Genomic DNA, 26,935 nt, shown 5'->3' with positions numbered 1-26,935 from the left:
CAAACTTATACAGAGTAAACAGAAAAATACCCATTGCCCAGCTTCCACAACTCTCAACGTTCTACCATTCTTGTATCATTTCTACCTTCATCCACTCCCCATCTCCCATTATCACTTTTAGGACTTACATTTTATTCATCTTTATATTCCCTCAACACAGAGCCAGGCACATAGGTGCTTAAAAATGTTTGAATCTTGCAAAACTACTGTCTTTAAAACTGTAAGCAAGGTCTGTAAATGATGGACTTCTTTTTCTCTTAAAATCGCAGTTAATGTGCACATAAAATTTTAGTAAAGACCAAATATGTAGCAGAAAATAAGAATTTAATCCTTTGTGTGTGTGTCAGCAGAACAAGGAAGTCTCTGAAGAAGTTGATGGGAGTTTTATTTTTATGCCAGTACCCGCAATGCTGGGGATAAAGCCATTTATTTTTGGAAGCATCAGAAGCCTTTGGAATCACCATCTTCACCTGTTAACAAAGATTCAACTCATTAGTGATGGAGCTTTCAATTGATTCCATATGTCAAGAAGATAATCCAAGAGTAAAGTGTCTTTTTATAACAAAGTCATTGATAGGGTTAAGCAGCTGTGTTCTACTGTCCTTCGGGGCGTAGATAGAAAACTCTACTAATGTGATCTAAGCTTGAATGCTCACGGCCTGGCTCTCCTGAATTAATGCCCCAGCACCTAGAGTGTCACCTAAGAAGACAAAAGGTTTAATCAGCCTAACAAGAGAACTAAAATCACTTCTTACAAAGGAAGGAATTAAAACGAGACACCTTGTCTTACTCCTCTTCACTGCAGAGTGGAGTGGGGCCGCCATTTCAGCTGTACTAAGAGGGATGGATAAACCGGTGTGAATGGCTAAGTATCCTCATGTGGGGCCTGTGGCAGGAAGAGCCTGCATAAGGGCTTACTTACTCCCCAGAACTGTTTGTCTCTGAAGGACTAGTGCTTTGAGGGTTCAGCAGGAGAACCTGAAGTGTTCCAACTTTAAAGAGAACTCCCTGGTTCTCCAGCAGATGTCCAAGGACAGACAGAACTGAGGCCTCAGAGAAAAGCTGAGTCTATGTTAGACCATGTGTATGATGGCAAGACCTGGGCCTTGGAGTCCATCAGGTTTTGAATCCAGGCTCTGCTATTTACCGGTGGTGTAGTATAACCTTTCCTCGATTATTCTGTGAGATTTGAGTGTGATTCCTCCTGCATTAAAGTTGTCAAACTGATAAAAAGAATTGTGAAGTGGCTAACATGGTGCCTGTCACAGAGCACATGACAGGATTAGGTGAATTGTAATTATTATAATTTTCTTAGAAGGTAGGTAGCTCCTGTTGCCATTCAGACCTGTGGACACAATTCTGGGTGACAGTGTCACTCCTTTTCCACAGGATTAGGACAGAACAGTTTGGCCCTGAACAGGTGGGATTTTCTTGCCTAAATGCTGTTCACCCTTCCAGGCTCATCTGAAACACACCCAATTCTCATCAAGTTTCCGATCCCACCCCCACCCCCAGGAGGATTAGCCCTTTCCTCTTCTGATACTGCAGACCTTCCCCCCGCAATCCCATGCCAGTAGTGCTACACCATGTGGTAGTAGTATTTATTTCTACCTCTAACAGATACTTCTCCTGATGTTGTTCTTCAAGCTCTTTCCAGAAAAAGCCCCCATTGCCACATTCCCCTGAATATTTCCTGTCCGTGCCCATGACCTTTAATTTTTGTCCCTTTTCAGGGCACAGACATCTGATCCAGGGGGGTGTCACCTCCAGTAAGTAGACAACAGGCCCAAAATGTTTGTGTCTCCCCAATGATAAGATTCTTTCAGCCCACCTACAGATAAATCCTGCCTCAGGCTACCCTTACACACAAATCTGGTTGCAAACTTCTCCTTTCTGGCACTGCTAGGTCAAAGCTCCAGGCAGGAATGCTAATAACTTCAATGAGCATTTCCTCTGAGCAGCTCTAACCTCCCTGGACGCAAGTGTCACTCACCTGGCATCATGCTCTGAGACCTGTTTACAGTCAGTCCAAGCAATGTCTCAGCCACACTGAGACCACAGGACTTTGGTGGCAGGGACCAGGGTCGAACTCATTCTGTGATTCTTTACCAATATCCATGAGCTTCTCTCTGGGTGCCGGGCTCTGCGCTGTCCCTAGGGAGGGAAGAGATGAGTCTAGCAGGGCCTCTGCCCCCTGGGAGCTCCTGGGTACCAGTAAACAGACCACCCCAGCACCCAGGGGTATACAAGGCAATGTGGGAACCAAGCAGGAATTGTGACTGCCTCACAGAGACCTGCGTTTGAGAAGACAGTTCAGGCAGAAGGAATAGAACCTGCAAAAGCAAGGAAGAGTGCGGGGAAGGGTGTGGCATGTGATCAGGGAATGCATTTGGGAGCATAAGGTATGCTGGGGGAGCAGAAGGAAAGTAACAAAAAAGGGCTCTGGAAACGAAAGATAGGGCCAGTTTGGGAAGGGTTTTTTGCCTGGCTAAGGAGCTGAGACTTTTCCTTTCCTCTCCCCTGCAGAAACCCTGTGTGTGCCACTCATGCTGCTAAGTGTACAGAGTTGAGCAAAGCAGGCACTGTTTCTGCTCACCTGGAGCTTACAATCTAGTGGAAGAAACAAACATTAATCAAATAATCACACAAATATGTATGCCAGGAAAGTTCTTGAATAGGATAGTGACATGATCTGATTTGTACTGGAGAAATCACTGTGGCCAGAAGAGTTGGAGTAGACAGGAGAGGGACATAGAGTTAAATGCTGTGCATGACAGCAGTTTAGGCCTGCACTAAGATAGCGGATCAGAGAACAGGGGACAAACGTAGACGTTTTACGGGAAAATTAAAAGGATTTAAGAAAACTGATAGTCCTGCTGTCAGTAGCTATGAATAGTGATAAAAACCAGCTGCCATCAGGTTAACTCCAACTCACGGCAACCGCACGTGTGTCAGAGTAGACCTGTGCCCCATGGGGTTTTCAGTGGCTGATTTTTCAGAAGTAGATCGCCAGGCCTTTCTTCTGAGGCACCTATGAGTAGAATTGAACAGCCAACCTATTGGTTAGCAGCTGAGTGTGTTTACCATTTTCACCACCCAAGGAGTCCAAGAAAGAGAAAAATAGAAATAAAAACAGATTTGGGGTACAGTCTAGGCGGGGTAATAATTTGAGATAATAATTGGGCCATTTTGAGTTTGAGGTACCAGTGGGCCCTCCAGGTGGAGATTGGGACATAGAGGTTTGGAGCTCTGGAGAGATATTTATCAGGAGTCTTCAGTGTTCAGGTGACATTGTAAGCATGGATGAGATCACCTGGAGAAAGGATTAGTTGCCCTGCTGTGGTTCCAAGGGTGAGAAACAAATGGATTGAAATACTAGTTGGGCTTCTGTTGGTTATTACTAGCTGATCTCTCTCTCAGGTGTTTAGCAAGGAAGATACAAATCTATACCAAAGTAATAAATGTCTTAAAAAGCTTTGTCTCTTTTTTAAGAAACTAAGGTGCTTTTTTCTTGTAGATAATGTAAAGTTTGCAACTGAACATGTTTCCCTTCTTGCCTCAGCAGCCAGAAAGCTCAAAGCTAATTTATAATTTAATTTTAGAAACCGTATAGGATCTACATATCTAGATACTCTTTTCCCACATAAATATACATATTTGTGTATTTTCCGGGCCTGATTTTTTTTCTTTGTTGTTTTATGTGCTCATGTAAGCATCCTCAAATCCTTTGTAAAATTAAATAGGGTGTAACTGTATAAAAATAAATCCCCCACCAAAATTTTTTCTTCCTTGCATCCCTTGTGGAATAAATCTGGCCAGTTGCTGAGCTAATGTTGGCTAGATTTAAGCAGGAGAAACTCTTGGAATTTGCGGCAACTAGACAGTAAACTTCAACACTCATGTAACTCATTAAAGCAAGATAAAAGTGGAGCTTCAAAACATCTCTGTGTTTGCCACTAAGCCTGTGAAATGGAGGGGGGGGTCTTTAATTCAAAGTACAAAAGTCTGATCTTTCAGCATTGAGACTACACCTTTGAAATTAAAGACTTGTTTGTGTGGGTGAGTATTCCAAGTACGTTCAAAGAAGGATTGAGGTGTTGACTGTACAAGGATGAACTTTTTTTAAGCTTAGGATATCATTTTCTTGACTTATAAAATGTAGTTTATCAGAGTAAGCACAAAATTGACTGGATAGTAAATTGTATTTTTGATCATCCCTGTTTTTTTTAAATAAATAATTGTTTTTTAATTATGATTTGCCATTGGTCAAGATGACTGTGTTAATGGTTCTCAAGCTGAGTCCCATGGCTAGTGTCTGAGAGACTGCAAAGGTGCCTGGGATGTGGGAGGAGAAGATGGCTGCCAAGCTGGAGAGCCCAGGCATCACCCCTTGCCCCCAGCTCCCACCAGAGCAGCTCAGCAATGCTTTATATAGCAGAGCTGCTTCTGCATAAGGTTTTATTTGGATAAAGTGTTCCACTGCTAAAAGTACAAAAGGCAAGTTTGGAAATCACTGCATTAGCAGTCACATCAGACTTACTGTTTGGGCATGATGGTGGCTGTATAGAAGAGGTGTGGTATTTGGAATCCTGCATTCAGGTCCTGGCTCTGCCTCGTACCAGCTGTGTGACTTTGGGTGGTGACTCTTCTCTGAAAGAGCTTCCCCGTCCATAGAATAGGATCGTGTTGCTGATAATAACTGCTTTACCAGGTAAATAAGGATTAGGCAAAATAGCAGATGTGGAAGCACTGCTTAAAGATCGAACGGTTTAAGAACTGATCACCCTCACCCCATGCCTCTGACCCTCTTCTCCTGTCTCCATTTCCCAGGAGGAACCAATCACCTTCTGTGAAGAAGCCTTTGTGTCCCACTACCGCTCAGGAGCCATGAGGCAGTTCCTGCAGAATGCCACGCAGCTACAGCTCTTCAAACAGGTGCCCAGCCCTCCCTACCATCGGCCCAGCAGGCTTGTGTCTGGATCCCTGATGGGGATTTCTGCAGCTGTCTCCACACTAAGTCCTGAGGCAGCGGACATGGACTGGAGCAAGGCCTGGCCTAGAGAGGCTCAATGTCTGGGAAGGTGGATAGATGAGGAGGGTGGTCAGTGACCAGACACACCCCTAGCGAATAACATCGTGCAGTTATACAAATATAATAAGCACACAGCCAGTTTCTTAGAAACTCACTTGTTGAAACTTACTTTTTGAAAACTCCCAGTTTCAAAGCACCTTTCCCATCCTGGGAAATGTGGTTGTCCTTTGATCAGACACTAAGATGCTCAGATGAATGTATTTTGTTTTGTTTCCACAGTTTATCGTACAAACTGTACTGCTTTTGTTATTTCTGTCTAGTTTATTGATGGTCGATTAGACCTTCTCAATTCCGGTGAAGGTTTCAGTGATGTTTTTGAAGAGGAAATCAACATGGGCGAGTATGCTGGTGAGAAACATTTCATTTTCCTTCTCTGGCCTGGGGCTACTGTAGATTAGGGTGTGTTTAGCAAGGAGTGGCAGTGACTTCTCTTTTCCTTCACTGGGGGCTAGGAAGAGACTGATTTCAACCTTGGCCTTGAAATGTTTGCAAAATTCCTCTTCGATCTCTGACAAGTTACACATCGGCTCATATGAAGTCCTCTGTCCTGTGGTCAGTTGCTTCTCCTGGTTGACAAACTAGTTCAACAAAAGGCCCAGCATAATGCAGTGAAAAGCACGTGAGATAATGGACTCAGAGGCCTGGATTCAGATCAGGACTCCGCCTCCTAACTAGCTGCAAGACCTTGGTCATTTCACCTCTTTTAGCTGAAGTTTCCCTATCTACGCACTAAGAGCAGCACTGCGTACCTCACAGGGTTCCTGTTGAGATCAAATTGGATTCCACGAGCAAGGGTTTGTGCAGGCACCGACGACAATCCATAGCACTGGCCAGTGCTCAACAAATGTTTCTTTAAAATGTGGAAATATTGCAGAGAGCCTGGGCTTTCTGGAGACCTTAGAACTGAAGGGACCATCCTTTCGTCTTTCAGAGGAGTCATCTGAGGCTCAGAGAAGTTTAATGGCCACACCTGCCTCCTGAATTGCAGTCTGGCCATCTTTCTAAAACCCATAGTGCCAGTGACGACAGCAAAGTCAAAACCAGATATAAAATAATAACCATGTTGCCGGCCCACTCTTACTGCTGGGCACATCTCTGGTCTGAACTGTTCTGATAATTCAGCTGGTGGTTGGTGGGCTCATAGAGCCAGGCACAGTCTCCACCTGCCTTTTACGGGCCCTGCCAGCGGGTGCCACGTGGCGAGCACAGTCAGCTAATAGGACCAGTGTTTTTTCCTGCCAATGTAGTAGCCAGCTTCAAGCAGTAGCAGATTGTTGATAAACTTTTCCTGAACACCTGCTATGTCCAGAGCCCTCTGGAGTAAGAAATGGAAGATCCAGTTCTGCCCTCAGTAGCTTCTAGTTTGCTGGAAGAGAGAGACAGATAACTAAAGACAAATAAAAATGAAACCATTGCAGGGAAAGAGGTAGAATAAGGTTCTTTGTACAGTTAGAATAAAAAACCAAACCAGTTGCCACTGAGTTGATTCCAGTTCTGACGGCCCTGTGTGTTTCAGAGCAGAACTGCACTCTGTAGAGTTTTCAATGGCTGTGATCTTTCAGAAGTAGATCACCAGGCCTTTCTTCTAAGGCACCTCTGGGTGAATTCAAACCACCAACCTTTCAGTTAGTAGCCAAGTGCTTAACTGTTTGTGCCACCCAGGGATTCCTGCATTTAGGATCCAAAATCCAAACCAGTTGCGACTGAGTTGATCCTGACTTATAGTGACCCTATAGGACAGAGTAGAACTTTCCCATTAGGTTTCCAAGGCTGTAACCTTCACTGAAACAGACTGCCTCATCTTTCTCCTGCAGAGCAGCTGGTGGGTTTGAACCACCAACCTTTCATTTAGCAGTCGAGCATTTTAACCACTGCACCACCAGGGCTGCTTGCAGTTAGAATAGGGTTCTATTAATTCTCACGGCTTAATGTGAGAGCTTTACAAAGGAGGCAGGGTTCGCGTTTCTAATGGTTGAATATGAGTTCTGAGGAGAGCATAGGCTTTGTGTGGTGTAAATGGATAATGTGCTCAGCTGCTAATTAAAAGGTTGGAGGTTCAAGTTCACACAAAAGTACCTTGGAAGAAAGGCCTGACGATCTACTTCTGAAAAATCAGTCATTGAAAACTCTGCGGAACACAGTTCTATTCTGACACACACGGGGTCACCATGAGTCCATTCTAACTTGATAGCAACTGGTTTTATAAACTAAGTCATTCAGAGCTTCCAGAAAATCTATCCGCTAATATGATCTCCTTCTCCTAGAGTTTACCAACAATGCCTCCTTTTTTCCCTATCACCATCCAAGTATATGAGGGCTGAGCGTGTGTCTAAAAAGTACTTGCCCTGAGGCACACAGCACTGGCGGTCCTGTCCTGCAGTGGTTCACAGTACTTCAGAGAATATGGATTTCTAACGAGTGTTACCTGCTGTAGAGGGCTGTTCAGAGGAAGGAGAAGCTTACAGAAGAGATGACAGCTGAACTAGTTGTTGAGTCCACAGGCAGATAGCGTAGGGGATGGGGACTAGGGAAGAGGAACAGCATTTAAGGCAAGAGGAACAGCCTGGGGGACGGAGACAGGGTGTGCTGACAGAACCCTAGGGATTTCCTCATGGTTGGAGCATAATGTAATACAAGATGGAGAGTCAGAGGGTGGGTGATGCCAAGTGACAAACTGAGGAGAGGGCAGGGAGAGCTAGGGAATCTGGCCTTTATCCAGTAGGCAATGGGGAGGATTTTGAAGATTTGTAGTCAGGTCAATGATAGGATCAGATCTCTGTTTGAGAAAGACAACTAGTAGTGATGACTTGCTGTTGTCTCCTTCAGGGGGTGGGATGCGGGAGCCTCTGTGTGGTTCTCCAGATTTTGAACTTTCGAAAACCTACATGCTGAAGGCAACTTGAGAAACTCCTGGGGGAAAATTACTTCTTTAAATAACAGCTTCTCTGAACTCTCTTTCCCCAGGTAGTGATAAACTGTACCACCAGTGGCTCTCGACAGTCCGGGTAAGTGTGCACTCATTCAGAGCCACCTGGGCCTCCCTGTGAGCCTCCTGGCAGCCCTTGGCTTCCCCTGCCACCCACAAGGCTGTCATTAGGCCTTCAGCTGATTCCCTCAGCTGAAGATGCTTTTGTTTTTAAAGCCAGGCCATTCTTGTGCCAGTTGGAGACTAGAAGGATGAGACTATCCAAAGCCATCCCTTGGTGTGAGTAAAGAGGCAAGAGAAGCTTCCTTATCTTCAGGAAGCCAGCCGAGGCTTGCTGAATGGGATGTTGACTTAGAGCGTTTTTGGGGTCTCCTTCTAGGGCCAGTACAATTTTAGTAGACAAATCAAAAATGTGTTCCTCTTCTCTGCAATATTTTTCACAACAAAAGCTCCTGGGAAGACGGGGAACACATCACTGAGAGATTTTTTTCATCCTCTCACTGTTGTTGTAAACAATTTCTTGTTGTGTCAGGAGCCAGGTGCTTAGGGCTTCAGAAGCCTCTAAAGAATTCAGATTCCTTCCTTTCTTTTCCATCAGTTTATCCGTTAGTATATACTGAAGGCCTACTGTGTGCCAGGCACCATGCTGGGTGCTGGGAATACAGTGGGAAGCAGAACCCAGGCCCTGTCCTAGAGGAGCCCTCATCTTGTTGGGGAGGCTGGAATGTAAACAGGCAACTCCAACATAATGTGATAAGTGTTCTCTCCTGCTTGTGGGCCAAGTGCACTGCTGCCAAGGTGGGTCCCTTGGAAGTGGCTACAGTTAGCCAAGAGTAAGCAATTCCTTGATGAAAGACTTCTTTTGTTCTTCTCGTATTATGGCCAAACACAGCACTTGGCAAATCATAGACAAGCAATAAGGACTTGTTGATAGATTGATAAAGGGAGTTTTAATACTCTAAAGGACCATTTAAATAGGATACTGTGTAATTTTGGAAAGCAATATGGGATAAATGAGTAAGTGAAAATTTCATATTTGTCCTGCAACATAGAACATTTTCTAGGTCAAATTTTAATGTTTTTAATTAAAGCTCAAAATTGCTAATACGGGCAGTTACAAGTTGGTCTTAAATTTAAGCCCAATAATTACATTACTGTAATTAGTCTCTCATATACCCACTGGTTCCAGCCTTTCTCCATTCGAATCTATTTTCTACGTATCAGTTGGAATTACCTTTCCAAACCACCACAAATCTGATTATGTGGTACATTTGATTGAAAACGCTCCAGAGCGTAGACCGCTTCACCTGGCCTTCAGGGCCATTCATGAGTGGACTCCATCTGACCTCCCCAGCCCCTTATGCCATTCCTCCCATGAGACACTGTATCACTTCCAGAACACACGATGGTTTTTCACCTTCTGCACTTTTTATGTGCTATTTCCTGTCCCTGGAATGTTCTCCCCCCACCCCCACCCCCCATTCCCCACATGACTCCTACTCATCTTTCATGGTCCAAGTCAAATGTGTCATCCTCTGAAGCCTTCCCTCACCTTCCAAACAATGAGTTGCCTCTAGGTCTGTGTCTCTACAGCTATAATAGCATTTAACACCTTACGTTGCAGTTATTCATTCTGGTGTGCCCCACCCCACCCTCTCTGGATTGGAGGTCTTTAAAGGGAGATACCTAGTCTCATTGGGCCCAGTACCTTCAGAGCCTAACAGGAGGCATCCACACAGCCCTCACAAACTGTCTAGGGGGATGGATGGATTCATGAACTATGGCCTATGCCGTTCACATCCATTTATTGCCTCACTTATGTAGTGAGAAACCCTGCCTCCTGCTTTCCTAAAGAAAGTGAATGAGAAATTGCTATGTTGGATCTGTGGATTTATAATAAAGCTGTAGTTAACATTCATGGCTATTCATTCTTTCCTTTTGTCAAGGTCCAGATAAGAGTGATTTAAAAAGGCAATAACACAGAAAACCAGGATGAGGAAAGGAAGGTGCATGGCTGAACAGTGGCATATCCAGGGTACTGTGATATGTGTGGTGCCACTGAGCAGTTTCTATTAACCCAGGACAGCCCAATGTCCTTCCTCAAGCACAGTAATGTGTTCATTAAAAGATTAAGCAGCCCCCAAGAAGATAAAATACTTAGGAATAAATCTTACCAGAGATGTAAAAGACTTATACAAAGAAAACTACAGTACACGTCTGCAAGAAACCAAAAGAGACTTACATAAGTGGAAGAACATACCTTGCTCATGGATAGGAAGACTTAACATTATAAAAATGTGTCTTCTACCAAAAGTGATCTATACATTTAATGCAATTCCAATCCAAATCCCAAGGACATTCTTTAATGAGATGGAGAAACAAATCACCAATTTCATATGGAAGGGAAAGAGGCCCCGGATAAATAAGGCATTACTGAAAAAGAAGAACAAAGTGGGAGGCCTTACTTTACCTGATTTTAGAACCTATTTTACCGCCACAGTAGTCAAAACAGCCTGCCTGGTACTGGTACAACAACAGATACATGGACCAAAGGAATAGAATTGAGAATCCAGACAAAAATCCATCCACATATGAGCAGCTCCCAAAACAGTTAAATGGGGAAAAGACAGTCTTTTTACAAATGGTGCTGGCATAACTGGATATCCATCTGCAAAAAAATGAAACAAGACCCATACCTCACTCCATGCACAAAAACTAACGCAAAATGGATCAAAGACCTAGATATAAAATCTAAAACGATAAAGATCATGGAAGAAAAAATAGGGACAATGTTAGGAGCCCTAATACATGGCATAAAGAGTATACAGAACATTATAAAGAACACGGAAGAAAAACTAGATAACTGGGAGCTCCTAAAAATCAAACACTTATGCTTATCCAAAGACTTCACCAAAAGAGTAAAAAGACTACCTACAGACTGGGAAAAAGTTTTTAGCTGTGACATTTCTGATCAGCGCCTGATCTCTAAAATCTACATGATACTGCAAAAACTCTACTACAAAAAGACAAATAACCCAATTAAAAAATGGGCAAAAGATATGAATAGACACTTCACTAAAGAAGACATTCAGGTAGCTAACAGATACATGAGGAAATGTTCACGATCATTAGCCATTAGAGAAATGCAGATCAAAACTACAATGAGATTTCATCTCACTCCAACAAGGCTGGCATTAATCCAAAAAACACAAAATAATAAATGTTGGAGAGGCTGTGGAGAGATTGAAACACTTCTACACTGCTGGTGGGAACGTCAAATGGTACAACCACTTTGGAAATCGATTTGGTGCCTCCTTAAAAAGTTAGAAATAGAACTACCATACGATCCAGCAATCCCACTCCTTGGAATATATCCTAGAGAAATAAGAGCCTTTACACGAACAGATATATGCACACCCATGTTTATTGCAGCACTGTTTACAATACCAAAAAGATGGAAGCAACCAAGGTGCCCATCAACGGATGAATGGATAAATCAATTATGGTATATTCACACAATGCAATACTACGTATCGATAAAGAACAGTGAGGAATCTGTGAAACATTTCATAACATGGAGGAACCTGGAAGGCATTATGCTGAGTGCAATTAGCTGCAAAAGGGCAAGTATTGTATAAGATCACTATTATAAGAACTTGAGAAATAGTTTAAACTGAGAAGAAAACATTCTTTTGTGGTTACAAGAGGGGGGAGGGAGGGAGGGTGGGAGAGGGGTAGTCACTAATTAGTTAGTAGATAAGAACTACTTTAGATGAAGGGAAAGACTACACACAATACAGGGGAGGTCAGCACAATTGGACTAAACCAAAAGCAAAGAAGTTTCCTGAATAAACTGAATGCTTCAAAGGCCAGCGTAGCAGGGGCAGGGGTCTGGGGACCATGGTTTCAGGGAACATCTAAGTCAATTGGCATGATAAAATCTATTAAGAAAACATTCTGCATCCCACTTTGAAGAGTGGCGTCTGGGGTCTTAAACGCTAGCAAGCAGCCATCTAAGATGCATCAATTGGTCTCAACCCACCTGGATCAAAGCAGAATGAAGAACACCAAGGACACAAGGCGATTATGAGCCCGAGAGACAGAAAGGGCCACATGAACCAGCGACTACATCATCCTGAGACCAGAAGAACCAGATGGTGCCCGGCTACAACCAATGACTGCCCTGACAGGAAACACAACAGAGAGCCCCTAAGGGAACAGGAGAGCAGTGGGATGCAGACCCCAAATTCTCATAAAAAGACCAGACTTAATGATCTGACTGAGACTAGAAGGACCCCAGTGATCATGGCCCCCAGACCTTCTGTTGGCCCAGGACAGGAACCATTCCCGAAGCCAACTCTTCAGACATGGATTGGACTGGACTGTGGGTTGGAGAGGGATGCTGGTGAGCAGTGAGCTTCTTGGATCAGGTGGACACTTGAGACTATGTTGGCATCTCCTGCCTGGAGGGGAGATGAGAGGGTGGAGGGGGTTAGAAGCTGGCGAAATGGACATGAAAAGAGAGAGTGGAGGGAGAGAGCAGGCTGTCTCATTAGGGGGAGAGTAATTGGGAGTGCATAGCAAGGTGTGTATGGGTTTTTGTGTGAGAGACTGACTTGATTTGTAAACTTTCACTTAAAGCACAATAAAAATTACTTAAAAAAAAAAAAGATTAACGAGGTTGTCTTGTATTCTTGAGCTGATATCATGGTAAAGTTATTTAACAGAGGGGTGTCCGATGTTTGGACATGGGCGTAATTTCATTGCTGGCCATAGGTGTCATTTTCTGTAGATAAACGCCACTGGTCATAAAAAAAAACTGGTCATAGGGGGTTAATAAATACTGCTTAGTGGCATCACACACTTAGGGTCAGTGCAATACCTGCCATGCCTGCCATATCGTAGTTATACTTGTATTTCCAGGCGAGCTAGATAATCCTGGCTAATCAGGCCTTGAATGTTCTGCCGTGGCTTGCTGTTAGCTATAGAGTCCATTATTGTCAAATGTACCTGGATGTTGTCCGAAGTAGCTAGAATTTCTTGGGAAGCTGTAGATTAGTATAACCCTAGCCCCAGAGAGCCTGTGATGAGCTTTCCTTTCAGCCAGGAGACAGGTGCCAAGTAAAATACAGAGTCTGGAGTCTCCCCTCAGCTAGTTATCACAAGGAATAATTATCCATCCTCATCCCCAGTCTATCCCACCCCACCCCAGAATACCCACCCATAAAGATTCTGCCATAACCATAACAGTAACTTCCTGGGACCAGTTACCATCCAGGCTTGTTTTTCTAATTAAATTACGTGCTCTTAAAATGTTGCTTAACTTGATTAAAAAGATCTTTGTTGATGTTGGCCTACTATATCTTCAGTCCAAATTGCTAATTGACATTTTTATTACAGAAAGGAAGTGGAGCTATTCTGAATACTGTAAAAACGAAAGCAAACCCAGCCATGAAGACTGTCTATAAGTTTGTAAGTACTGGTCTTGGTGTCGGAATTCAAACAGATACATCCCCTGGCATCAGGAGACTCTTAAATATACCTGACCCTGTACTGCAGGGATGATTCAGGGGCTGCTGTGCTATTTCCCAAAGTCCTCAGTGCTCTGAGAATGCTTTAGCCTTGATATTTTATGATCAGTTCGATGACATGTTTGAGGTGCTGCTGCTAACAGTCGCTGTGATAGAGAAATGGGAGGCTACTGGTTTTAGCTTTTAAGATGTAGACTGGGTGGCTGAAATTCAGGCTGCTCCATGTCTGCATCCCTATGGCACAGAGACATGGTATCTCGGGTGTTCTAACCAACCTTTCCTACATGTATCCCCATTATTATGTCAACTAAAGCAGGTCCTTTGCAGATTCCTGAAGAGTGTTCATGGTGGGACACACCCCAAAATTTTTCTCCCAAATTCTTGATCATCTCTTTCATCACCGTCCTGTAGGAAATGCATTGTTTGTGAGACTGGTGCCCACAGCAGCATGAAAATAGGAGAAGCACCTCAGTACCCGACGCTCCATCTTTTACAAGTCTCAAGTATTGTCTCTGGCAATTTCTCTTGCTTGCTAATTTGACCCTGAGCCACTTGAGTAGGAAGGTTTTGTTTTATTTCCGTTTTTTAAATTTTGTTCATCTTTTCTGTGCTTAATTTGCAGCTATTTTAATGGGGTAGGCGGCTGCCAATTGAACCACCTGGGTCTAAAACAATAAGAAATAAAGCCAGGGTGTCTGCCAAAATGAGATGAAGGAAATGGCACCGTAGAATCCCAGAGATGTGTCTGTTCAGGCCGTTCAGCCTGGGCAGAAAATTGGTCTGGCGGCCCTGACCTGGTGCAGCATAATGGATATTCTGAATCTTGCAGCCAGAAAGGGCTGCTGTTCGACGCTTACTGGTAGCTGTCACCAGGCTGCTGAGATAAATAATTATAGAGAACAGAAGAAGGGCTTCAGGAGGGGAAAAAAAAGTTCTGTGCCATCAAAATGCAGAGAATAAAATCTATGCAGCCTCTTTAAGGGATTTTTTTTTTAACCTTTTAACGTTGTATTTGTTTTCATAGCCATTATGTTTTCGACTTGATGATCCCATTTTTCCTTCCTTTTTCTAGTAATCAGAGAAGGTGATTCATGACGGACTGAAATCAAGCCTAGTCCCTGCTGGAAACAGAAAGGGAATCTTAACTTAAATTAATTTTTCATGCAGGCAAAAGATCATGCAAAAATGGGAATAAAGGAGGTGAAAAACCGCTTGAAGCAAAAGGTACCTGAAGTTCTTATTCAAAATGTATAAGCACCATGTATGAAGTACGTGGCCACAAAAAAGTATGATGCGATCAATAGAGGGCTGTTTGATACAGTGTTGTTAGCACACTTCAAAATACATTACCAGCTGTCCAGGAGTTTTCACACTGTTATAAATATTCACAGGCAAAAAAACTGTCATCAAATAACATTAAGACTCTGGTTTAAACCCAGAAAGGCGACGAAGTTCAGACTTACCGCTGTTCCCCGCTGTTGGCCTGTCCCTTGCCAGCCCCACCAGGCCTGAGGTTCACAGGGGTCCGTAGAAATTGGTTCGGCCTCCCCATCCCGGCAACACCCCTCCTACAGCCGACCTCTGCCCCATGGCTGGCTGAAACCAAAACCAGGAGGCTTCCCCAGGGAAGTGAGTCCGGTGGTTTCACATGTACATGGCCACCACGAAGATGCAGGGCACAAAGGGGCGGGCTGGAGGAAGATGCTGCGGGCCCCCCTCGAGGTTGTGGATTAAACGAGAGGAGCCCAGCAGTTGATTTTTGAGGCTTTGTGAGGGAAGGGGGAGGCTCCAGTTGTCTTCTTAGACCATCAGTAAAATGTTATGAGAATTTTATGAAATACTGGCTAAGATTCCCCTGACCTGATTCTCTACTCTTGTACAGTGAGGTATAACAGAAAGGGCATTTTAATATTATTAGGAACATTATGATTATTATTATTGTCACCCTTCATTAAGTACCTGCTACACATGGTCCAGGCTAGGAGCTTTCACATTTGATCCTTAGAATAACCCCGTGGGGTATTATTACCATGTCCTGAATAAGGAGACTACAGAGAGGTGAAGTAACCTGCCCGGGGTCACACTGTGAGGGCCTGCAGAGCCGGGATTTCATTCTGACCATCTGCTTCTAGGTTCTGTGCTCTCACTACAGTGTTTCATATTGCCTTCTGAAAACAAGTGTTTCATTTTCCAAAAGATGTTTGGGGTCATTTTCTTCATTATCCCTATACCCCCAATATACCACTCTAATAAGGACCTTTCTCTATATCGGCAGTTTAAGAAAAAAAACTTGAAACCAGTTTTAATGTTATAAAGTCAGGAAGACCTTCTAATTAACTTGCAATGGTCAAAGGAATTGATTCCTTTCTTTTAATTGGAAAATAATTTGCTCTGACTAAGCATTTAAATTCTGAATTCCAGCTGAGAGTGAACTTTCAACAGCTGACAGTCAAGTTCGGAAATAAAAATTCTGTAATGTCAATCCAGGTAGACTTTAACTGTCATCTGCTGCACCCCACCAGAGACTGGCAGCTGGACTTCTTCTCTTGGATGTCATTTAAGTCCCTAAATTGGCCTTTTCGTCTCCTATCCCAGTCGCTTTCCCGTCACTTGTAGCTGATTTTGATTGCAGATACAGAATGGAATGGTGGGCAGGGGGGATTCTCTCACCAAATGTTCCCTCCTTCTATCCTCAACTCCGGCTGGTATTAGAATGTTACCCAAAGTAGGCGAAGAAAAGGGTCCCTCCTGGGTGCACGGGACAGATGCGCCCTCAGTGGCCAGACTGGCTGTCTGCAGACCGTTAAGCAAGTGACATCTTCTTACCTCCCTACTCATGCGTGTATTTGGCCTTAAGAAAATCCTCTTTTTATATGTAACATTTCTGAAGATAACCAGCAATGTCAGGGTTTTTAATGTTGTTTTTCAAAGGTTCGTTTAAACAATCTAGATCACTTTCTTTCCAGGCCATCTCCTTTCCTTTCCTTGATAGTACCTGAGGCAGATTGTTTTCCTCCCCTTCTCCTCTTCCCCCTGCCAGTCCTTTCAAGAATAGCTTCAGGAGATAATGTTCTGTAGATAGTGTCAGTACATTTCAGGTGACACAAACGGTGAAGGCATTTTATAGAAATGTGGCTTGTCACCATCGGACTGTTGACAGATCTATTAGTGCACCCTTTTCAATTTTCACTTTTCCTCCCTTCGGTCTTACAGATTTCTACAGACTTGGTATTTTGCAGTTGTTCTTGGAAGAAGCTGTTTTGTAATTGAAAGTCTAACATTGTTCAGTATGTATGGGACTTGGGTCTTCTGCAGTGTTCTCCAGCTCCCTTTCTTGAGCTAATTTAAGATTTGGCTTCACCTGACCTCTCTCACTGCAGTAGAAAATATTTCCTTTGCTCTTTTGTCCCCCTCCCCTCTGCCCTCTCCCTTTCGTACGGTAACATATCTATGTGGCTCCCCAGATGCGTCTAATGCAGACATCTCAAGTTTGGTTTCTGCTATAAAATTGAGGCAGTTCTCAACAAAGATCCAATTTTCAAATGCACTGGGTTGCCACCTGGCCTCCTCTAACTCTGCATAGCAATGGTGACCTTGCAGATATAATCAAGAACCCAATCTTGCCCTCCTCGCTCTTGCCTTGGGTTTGAATTGCAAATAGAAAATGTAGGGCCGACCTGCGGAGAGGTCACTCTGGTGTGTGGAGGGTCCATCTCTAATATGACTGAGCAGGGCCCCATCTCTATCCCTTGTTCATTTGTGCTGCAGATTTTCAAAGCATCTGGCATAGGAGCTTTCAGAGAATCCATGTGACCATTGGCAAATAATTGTTAATAGATACTATAAAAAAAAAATAGTGTGGCTTTATTCCAGACCTGCTCGGCTTCAGGCCAACAGCAAAAAAAAAAAAAGGATGGATAACACATTTCTCTGGACAAATGGAACAACGTGGTCAAGTTCTTCTATAGTTTGGCCTCCTTTGAAGCCTGACTTGCTCAAAATTAGGAAGAAGTAAAAATGGCAAAGATGCCATCCAGCCATCGCTTTCTAAAGGGAAAATGTAGTTCTTTCCTCCAGAGCGTCTACCAGCCACACCTGGCCCGCAAAGAATGCTGTGTGGTCGGGCTTGTGACTCTCAACAAATCACACTCCCGTACAAGCCTGGCATTAGAATGCCCTATTTTAAAAGCAATGGCTGCACACACACACACACACACATATATGTGCACACACGTTCCTCTGTACCTGCAGGGAGCATTAAGATATTCTCTAAGTATGTCATTACTTGCCTATTGAGGGACCCCTGAAAATGTGTATTTTTTCTTCAATATCCAAATGATTTAGTCAAATGGGCCCATTTCCCAGCCCTTTTTAAAGTTTCTAAATCTTTGAATCTCTAAAAGACAAACTTGAGCTTGTTGATTTAGAGTCTCTCTGTGATTGAAAGGAGCAGATTCACAGTTGGGTTAGCAAAGGCTTGAGTTTCTGGCCAAACATTTCCCCATGTATTGAAGGGAGTGAGTAAGCATGTGTGGGGCAGGGCGAGCTAGGTAGACTGTCACAGCACAGACATTTTCACACCTTTTCACACAACTGTCAGCTCCCTGTCTCCAGACACATTAAAATACGTGTCAGCCTCAATCATAGAAATTCCAACTTTGGATACTATTTTGATATCAATATTCATATTTTAATTTGCATTTGCCGTGTTGTGAGGTAGACTGGGAAAAGAAGGGCCCCGTAGGAATCTGAGAACGGAGATAGGTAGTTCTCCCATGAGCAATCCAAGTCAGAGGTTGTAAGGCCTCACACCCCTGGGGGGTCTTTAAATCCTCTTCTCTCCCCCTCCTACAACATCATGCTCTGGTATTTAGGCTTCTAAGGCAGACAAGCTGGGTTCAGTGCTAGTTATGTTGGATATGAGTAAGTTACTAAGCCTCTCTGAATCTAGTTTTCCTTGTCTATAAACTAGAGGAGAAATATGGATTTTACTAGGTTGTTATGAGGGTTAAAAGAGATCATGGGTCTAAACAGCAACGCTTATTAGCCACTCAGTAATGGGAATTTCCGTTCTGTTTTTTTACATCCCACATCTGGGACAGTACATCTGCCCACACACCCATATGCATGTATTCAGAGAACATGATTGGTGTGGAATCACCTCCCCTTAGGTTGTCCACACAGCCACCAGAGCAATCTTTCTAGAACACAGCTCTGACTGAGCCACTCCCTGGTTAAAGCCTTTCAGACCTTTCAAACCTTTGCACTCCTTGACAGGGGTACTTGCCGCCAGCCACTAGACCACCTGCCACTCCCAAACGGGCTCTGCCCTCCGGGTGGGAATGCTGTGCTCTCACGTCTCGGCCTAATGAAGCCCTGTCCTCGGCACCTTCTGAGTCCAGTCCCTACCCTAGTTCTTACCCAAGGCCACTCAGAGCCCCTCTGATGACGTTAGTCTCTTCCCCATCTGGTCTTCTGAGACCCTGGATGTCTTCCTTCTCATGGGTGCTGTGCCTGCCTTCTGCACAGAGGGGTAGAGATTGGATCTCACTCATGATTTTTGATTCCTTTGCCTGAAGTGTAGTAAACTGTGACTCAGGGAAGGTAACAGGAATTGTTCTCTGACTCCTTTGCTTCACTGATGAGTGGTAACTGGTTGGGCCTCAGTGCTCTGAGCCAAGCTGCAGGGCTCCCAGGAAGAGAGTCGCCACCCTGTGGTAGTCTCTGATCTGCAGCTTGGTCTGGTGTCTTCCTTCTGTGTGACCCTTAGGAAAGGAACAAGTTTTCCCCTCCTGTCAGCTTCTTGTTTTTTCTTTTAGGATATTTAGGAGGTGTTTTTTTGTTTTGTTTTGTTTCTTCCTGTTTACAAACATGCTTATTGAAGAAAATTCCACGTATCAGACAAGCAAAAAGAAAATAATCACCTGTTTTATAACCTTTATTTTTATTACTGTATCCTGAAGTTTTTCAGACCATTAATGTTTCTTCTACATGTCATTGTTTTAATGGCTACATAAACTTGTATCTGACAGACATGTGTACCAGACATTATTTAATCAATTCCGTTGTTGGGAACTTTTGTTACTTCCAATTTTTTTCTAAGCAAATATCCTTGTATGTAAAACTTTGAAGGAATTTTTAATTATTTCATTAGGATAAATTTCTAGAAATAGAATTAGTGGGCCAAAGGGCACATACATCTTTTAGGTTTTTGATAATAAATTGCCCATTTGTATTCTCACCAGACGGTAATGAGAGTAGCTATTTTCCCAGATGCTTTGCTGACAGCCTTTCGTTTAGTTCTTAGGCCCTGGTTTCTTTAGTCAGGAGTATCAAACGTTGCTGTTACTGGGTCCTCACTGCATATGACGACTCTGCTAGTGGATACAGTAGAGGATGTGAACCAGCCCTGTTTCCTTCTGGACTCGGGCCCCTCCCACTGTGTTCTCTCTCAGATCCAGGGAGGAAGCAGTTGTCCTTCGCCAGCTACAAGGAGTAGTGAAGAAGTTATTAAGTTGGTGGAGCGAGCCAAGGGACTTTGTAAAAAGTCTTGCACCTTTGGATCATCTAAATAAAATAAATGTCTAGCAGTGCTTTTTGATACATAGCTCATGTGTATATTGGATACTTCTGCCTTCCAAGTGCTCAACTCAACTTTCTAAAGGTTTATTTGAGAGCATGCACTAGATTCAAGGCTCTAAGGGCAGAGAGCCCCAAACCAGCTCTCGTAAGGCATGGCAGAGTGTAATCCATGCAACAAAAGAGGAGCAAAGCATCACTGGTGTCCAAGGAGAAGGAGATCATATCTGATGACTTGTTGATCACCTCCTTAACTCAAAACACCTTCATATGTGGTATTATGTGATAATGTGGTAAAAATGTCAGAAGTCATATAGTTGTAGGTTACTCCACTTTCTAGCTGTGGCCTTGGGTAAATCACTCTCTCTGAGCCCTATTTGCCCACCTATAACCAGACCAAAAAAACAAACCCATTGCTATCAAGTCATTTCCGACTCATAGCGACCCCATTTCCCCACCTATAAAAGAGGGATAATCCTATCTGGCTTGTGATTGTTGTGGAAACTGTGTGATAATGAAATCAAGGGTCTGGAAAAGTACCTGCCACGTACTAGGTGCTCAACACAGGGAAGCTTTACTTTTTAGGTGGTGTTCTCTCCATTTTGCAGAGGATAAGGGTCTAACATTCAATTTGCACAATTCTGTAGCATTTGTCGGTGCTTCCTCATGTCTCATCCCATTTAATTGATCCTTTCAGTAGCTTTGAAGTTTGCCAAGCAGGTAGTAGTCTCCCCATTGTAAAAAAAAAAAAAAAGGAGGCGGGGGATACAGAGAAGTTAGTGAATTGGAAAGGTCAGACTGCTGGTTAATGGAAAAAACCAAGACTAGAAGACAGTATTTTTACCTAAAAGCTTAAGCTAAGACCTTTTCCCCCAAAACTACTATATGCATTTTCCCTTTTTTTAAATAGCTGTCATCTTACAGTTTTTAATCAATTAGTAGCGATATTTCCTTACCATATTACCTTACAATTTCATTTCTTTTATTTTTAGACACACACACACAATTTTCCCTGAACTAAATCGGCCTTACTCAACCTCTTGTGTCTGCCCCCCACCCCATGTCCCCACCTGGATCCAAAAGGCCCTTTTTGCCCCTTGCTTTCTGATGCAGAAGGAGCCCCTCTCCCTCTTTGTTCCATTTGACCCCAGCACATTAGGGCAGCCCCTTCCCCAAAGAGCTGTTTCTAATTGGCTGTCGGCAGCCTCTCTCATCACTGAGCCTCAGCCTCACTGAGACTAGCCTAGCCACTGAGCTGAGCCAAGCCATCTCTGCAAACCCAGAAGGTCATCATCTCCCTGTGTTGTTAACCAAGCTATGCAGAGACTCCTCAGGGCTGAACTCTCTGGCCTTGATTCCTTAGAAAAGGAAGCTGGGATGTAGCCAGCTGGGGGTATGAGGTTGAATTTATTATGTAATTAAAATTCCCGTAATTTATTAAATACCTAATAATGTTCTAAACATTATCTACTTTAATCCTCATAGCTACCATATCCCCACTTTACAGATGAGGAAACTGAGGCTTAGAGATGTTAAACGTTTCTTTCTTAATGCATTGTTATTCAGTAGGTGACCACTTCTCTCTATGCTCGGCCGTTATTCAACTGAAAGGTTAAGAGCCACAAATTGTAGAGTCTTTTATGTGCAGTACTCAGGGTGCGTGTTTTAATGACCAAAACCTGTATTTGTTTTTGCTATTAAAAGAATTTTAAGTTGTATTTATTAATTTAATTCTGGCTGTGAGTTATTTTTACTTGGTGAAAAAGGATTATTTAAATGTTACTTGTCCATGTATTCTCCACCTTGTGAGGATTTAAGCAACTTTCATGACTTTACTAAAACATGTGGCCATTATCGCATATGCAGGCACCATCGACATCCCAGAGAACGCATGTGGATAGCCAGTAGCCAGCTTTAGCCAAAAGAGCCATTACCTGCCTTTTGCACACTGGAGTTTTGCTTCTCCTTAAATTTTTACTTCATTCTTCGGAAGAACAAATTAAATGTAAATTTCTGAATTTAAAAGCATTACTTTGGTTCCCAAAATTTTCCCCAACTCATAGAGTCCTAATTCAGCCTTGCCTTTGTTCTCTACAAGGAAGGCTGGAGGCAGGGAAAGAGGGAGCACACACAGACCGTTTTCACAAGCAGTAGCATCATCAGTAAACAAATGTGGGGAAAATGTCCGCACCCACAAATAATCAAAGTAATGCAAATTAAAACAACAATGAGATCTGATTTTTCACCTATTAAATTAGCGATACATTTTTAAAACGATAAGGCTAAGAAGAGCACTGTGACACTGAGAACACATCCATTGCCGGAAGGTGGTGTAAATTGGAAAGCAATTTGGTAGGAGGAATTAAAAACCTTAAAAATGTTTATACCTCTTGACCTAGTAATTTTATTCCTAGGGATCTCCAGAAAAGAAATAATTCAAAGGAAAGAAAAGCCGCAATCTTTATGACTCTGGTGTTTATAATGTAAAAAAATAAGAAGCAGCCTAAGTGTACAAAAGTAGTTGAATGGTGTATGAAATTATGGTATATCCACTCAAGGAAATATTATGCATCCATTAAAATTATTATAATGACTATGCAGCAGGATGGAGATGCTTATAATGTGGTTGGGAAAAGCAGAATATAAAATTATACAAGAGCTGTGATTGGAAGTAATTTTTAAATGTCTGCATGTTGGCAAAAGTGAATATGTAAAAATGAAAATAGCTGTGTAAGGTAGTAAGATGAAAGATAGTTTTTTCCCCAGTATCCTGAATTATTGTTACGCTGTCCTTATAATTAACGTATTATGATTTTAATGTGTAATTTAATGTATAAGGACTTCTCTAGGCCCTAAAAGTCAAAGAGCCAGGTTAGCCTTCTGATTCTTCCCTCTCTGTCAGGATTGGCTCTGAATGTTGAATGAGTTCCACAGTCTCTTAGCTCTGTGGTCTGAGGGAGCACCTGTGCTCAAGGCCAGGTGCTCTGACCCGACACCAACCCCCGACCCTGCTTCTCCCCTCAGGACATCACCGAGAATGGTTGTGCCCCCACCACAGAAGAACAACTACCAAAGACTGCGCTGTCCCCACGGGTGGAGGCCAAGGACCCCAAGCTCCGAGAAGACCGGAGGCCAATCACAGTCCACTTCGGACAGGTATGTAGCCTGGCCCTTTTCCAGTCTGTTCTTCAGCAGAAGCCATAGCACATGCCGCAGTTTTTCATTTCAGCTCTCTTTGGCAAAGCAACTCCATGGAATTTTTTACCTCTTCCAGTGTTTATTTGGTGCAAAAATATTTTGAAAGTGAATTTTTGAAAATTTTAAGAGACAGACTGGCTCTAGTCAATTACAGAATGAAGCCATTAAATGAAGCCGCTGCCTCCCCCACTCCAAGGCACTCTGCTTAAGGTGCCTCTGTTAGCTAACCATCTCATTAGAACACTTTAGCATCCCAGGCCCTTCTCTGCATCTTCAAATAAAAGGCAACAAGCTAAGTCTTCAAAAAATCAATTAAGAGTTCTTTATTAATGTACTTTCTGAAAATCAATATCAGGAGTCACGCTTTTCAGAGTAAACACTGGCACTGTGATTCTAGAGATTCGGTTCTTTAACCAACCATTTTCGTCAACCTGAGCATTTAAAAAATTGACTCTTTGTTTGATTTTTTTTCCCTTAACTAAAACATTGTTCTCTGGATGGCAACTGAAAATGTTATCCATTTCCTATCAGTGATTATGATTTTGGTTGAAAAAGAGATCGTGTATCCTCTTCTGCTTCTCTTGACTTTTGATTAGCAAAAGTCATCATTTTTTGTGGTTTCTGAGAAATTGCTCCGTTTGCAAGATATGACTATAACAGAAATGTACAAGGTTATTTTTAAATCACCTGAATCTTTGGCTATGTGTTAAATGAAGCATGATTAAAATAGTCATTATGATTTTATCATTTGATTTTGCTTTCACCACATGAAGGACTTAGAAGCCGACATGTAAAATGTTCCTGGTTTTAACAGACATTTATCAGGTGCCTGCTATGTACCAGGCATTGAGCTATTTATAAATGAAGGAAACTAATGAAATTGTAGCTGTGGGATATTATCGTAAGGGGTGACTTCATCAAAACTTAAGAATTGGGCCTCCCTTTTCAATATTTTCAGGTAACACATTCACACATCTTTAACTAGAGGAGGTTCATCCCTCTTTTCTAATTTTGCACTTAAAAGGGTTGTTGTCAAATTGAAGTGTAGCGAAAGAAAGTGGCACCCGTGGGACAGTGCACATTTGTTTAATGATTGTCTTCAAATTTCATTGGTGTTTTCAGCCCTGAAGAGCCACCTCCTACCCGCACTCAGACCCTGTTGCAGAAATCTGTGTCCCAGTTCCCTGGCTGTGTTTGCTGAAAGCTTAGCCCCCGGTTGTCGGCAGCATGGCATTCCAGAGCCAGCTTCCTGCTTTCCTTTGTCCTCATTCCTGCGCACACTAACCTTCCCATGAAAAGAGCCCCTCGCTGTAGTTCGGAGCCCATTACAGAGAAAGAGGGGGCAGGGGAGAGGGATTTCATGGTGTTAAACATGCCATTTTCAAAACACAAAAAAAGGAGGCCCTATTTGAAATGGAGAAAGACCTTCTTTCCGTTTCAGCAAGAAGCAAGAAGTAGAGATGCTTTAATGTCATTTCCAGCTAAATGCAGAATAAGCATATGTTGTGTGTGTCTGTGTGTGTGTGCACGTGCATGCACATGTGTGCAGGTGGGGGATAAACAATTAAAAAGCCACCCCAAACTCTGTTGAAATAAGAGCTGTCTGTGCCTTCACAGGTCTGTAAACTGGAGAGGATGAAAGTGGCTTTTTTCCCCGTTTGTCACTTCCCTCACGTGGCTGCCAGCATTATGCAAGCGTACAGGAAGGCAGGATTTTTCTTTAATGCATGCATGCGGATTAAGGTCAAGCCCTGAGTATCAGCCATGCAGCGGGCTCTCCCTTACAGCTGCAGCCACAGAGCCTACCCACAGCCGAGAGATGCCTTAATTGAGACGTGCTGTCAAAGTGACAAACACATTTGCATACAGTCTACACTCTATTTATTTTCGCCGGAAAGGTCTATAGTCTGCTGTTGGTTGAACATTCTTAATCAGTTTGCTGTAAGTGAACTGCCAGCTAGCTCACTTGTGCCGGCCACTTCTTCATTAGGTGACAGATTAGCTGCACGGGGGATGGGCCGAGAAACCACAGACCCCTTTCTTTTAACTCTTTCTGCTTTGCGCCTGTGGTAGGTTGTCCTTTGTCCTCCCCAGGCGCCTGGTTTCATTGATCGCTGACTGTAGCAGATAGCATTTCTGGAGCACCTACTACTGGCAGGCGTGAGTTTTAGAGACTTTCGTTCTTCTCAAAGAATATCTCTAGTGTACCGTTGCAAAAAATGCTTGCCACATTCTCCTACCAACTATACTTTTTTTTAAGTGATATTTTTCTTTAACTAGTCTCAGACCTGACACCCATACCAACTTAAGCCTCATCTTAAGTAATGACATTGGTAAAATCACAGGTATGATGGAATGGTTCGGGTTTTTTCTACGGCATATAAAATAAATTTGTTTAAGTGTTCATCCCTGTGTTACCTAAACCACTCGTGCAGCCTCAGTAGCATACCTTCTCCTCATGGGAAACATGGAACCCCAATATTTTGTGTCATCTCTGACATAGCCCTTTGAGGAAGGGTTTGTTAGCCACATTTTATGGATGCAGAGCTGAGGCTCAGGAACCAGGGCCATCTCAGCAGCACAGAAACCCAGGTCAGCCTGACTCCAGAGCCCACACCACCGCCATTATCAGGCGTGGACTTCAGCTATCTGATATGTCTGTTAAAGCTGGAGTGCTCAGCAAAATAAGAGCACTAGCCAGATAGCGCTTGCTCCCACAGAAAATCCCTTGTCACAGGTTTGCCCTGCTGGGGTGTGTTTCATTCTTTAAGAACATCTAGCATTGGAGTGGGGATGGAGACTATAGAGATTGCTACATTTGTCTCAGCCTTGCAAAGCTGGTGCCCATGCAGCCAGCCAGGAGAGCTCCATGCAGACACTTGACAGGGTGGCGGGAGCCTAACTGAGGCCCTTTGCAGAGCCCTCAAACAGCAGCTGGCAAGAGGGGAACTTAGTGTTGAACCAGGGCTGCCCCTGCCAGGGGAGAGGCCCACCTCTTACCGTTGCCGTAATGGAGTTTCCTTCTTTAAGGCTATGACCATTCCTGCATTTAAATATGCATCTATCCATCCATGTATTGAGGCCTACCATGTGTAAGATAAATAAGTCCACAGCCCTTGCCTTTGTGGAGCTCAAGGCATGAGGGAGACAGACCCACAAATGGGCAGTCCCAACTCCAAGTGGTAAGAAGAAACTGAGGGCCCCACAGAAGTAACCTCTTCACCCCCAGGACCAGTCTACATAGGCCAAAGTTGGACCCTATAATGAAAAGATATTTTGTCAACAAACTGAAGCAAAAAACCAAACCAAACACATTGCCGTTGAGTTGATTCCGACTCATATTGACCCTACAGGACAGGGTAGAAATGCCCCATAGGGTTTCCAGGAAGCAACTGGTAGATTCGAACTGCCAACCCTTTGGTGAGCAGCCATAGCTCTTAACCGTGTGCCACCAGGGCTCCAACTCCCTATCGATTCATTTATTTTCTAAAGCTGGTGTATATAATGCCTCTCCGAACTTGTGGTGAGCACATGTTGACAAAATTCCAAACAAGAGCCAAATAAATGGATTTTTAGTTGGCCTCTGCATCCTTCTTATATATGGTTTCT

At 43.3% G+C, this 26,935-nt stretch overlaps 1 protein-coding gene across 21 annotated transcripts in view; it reads left to right on the top strand.

Annotated features, from left to right (window-relative positions):
- DENND1A (DENN domain containing 1A) overlaps positions 1-26,935 on the top strand; it is a 568,035-nt gene that overhangs the window by 483,181 nt on the left and 57,919 nt on the right. For 20 of the 21 annotated variants that reach the window (XR_007518642.1, XM_049895674.1, XM_049895683.1 and 17 more), the window contains 6 exons: positions 4,831-4,935; positions 5,353-5,440; positions 8,057-8,097; positions 13,419-13,490; positions 14,717-14,773; positions 23,153-23,284. Coding sequence is in view for 20 of the 21 variants with exons in the window: in XM_049895674.1 (XP_049751631.1) it covers positions 4,831-4,935; positions 5,353-5,440; positions 8,057-8,097; positions 13,419-13,490; positions 14,717-14,773; positions 23,153-23,284 (495 nt within the window). In the remaining variant the exon portion in view is untranslated. The remainder of the gene's footprint in view (positions 1-4,830; positions 4,936-5,352; positions 5,441-8,056; positions 8,098-13,418; positions 13,491-14,716; positions 14,774-23,152; positions 23,285-26,935) is intronic. The other variant, XM_049895675.1, reaches the window with a different exon arrangement.

Source organism: Elephas maximus, chromosome 9 (genome assembly GCF_024166365.1).
Source record: "Elephas maximus indicus isolate mEleMax1 chromosome 9, mEleMax1 primary haplotype, whole genome shotgun sequence".
Lineage (NCBI taxonomy): Eukaryota > Metazoa > Chordata > Mammalia > Proboscidea > Elephantidae > Elephas > Elephas maximus.
This window is presented reverse-complemented; position numbering and strand designations above follow the sequence as displayed.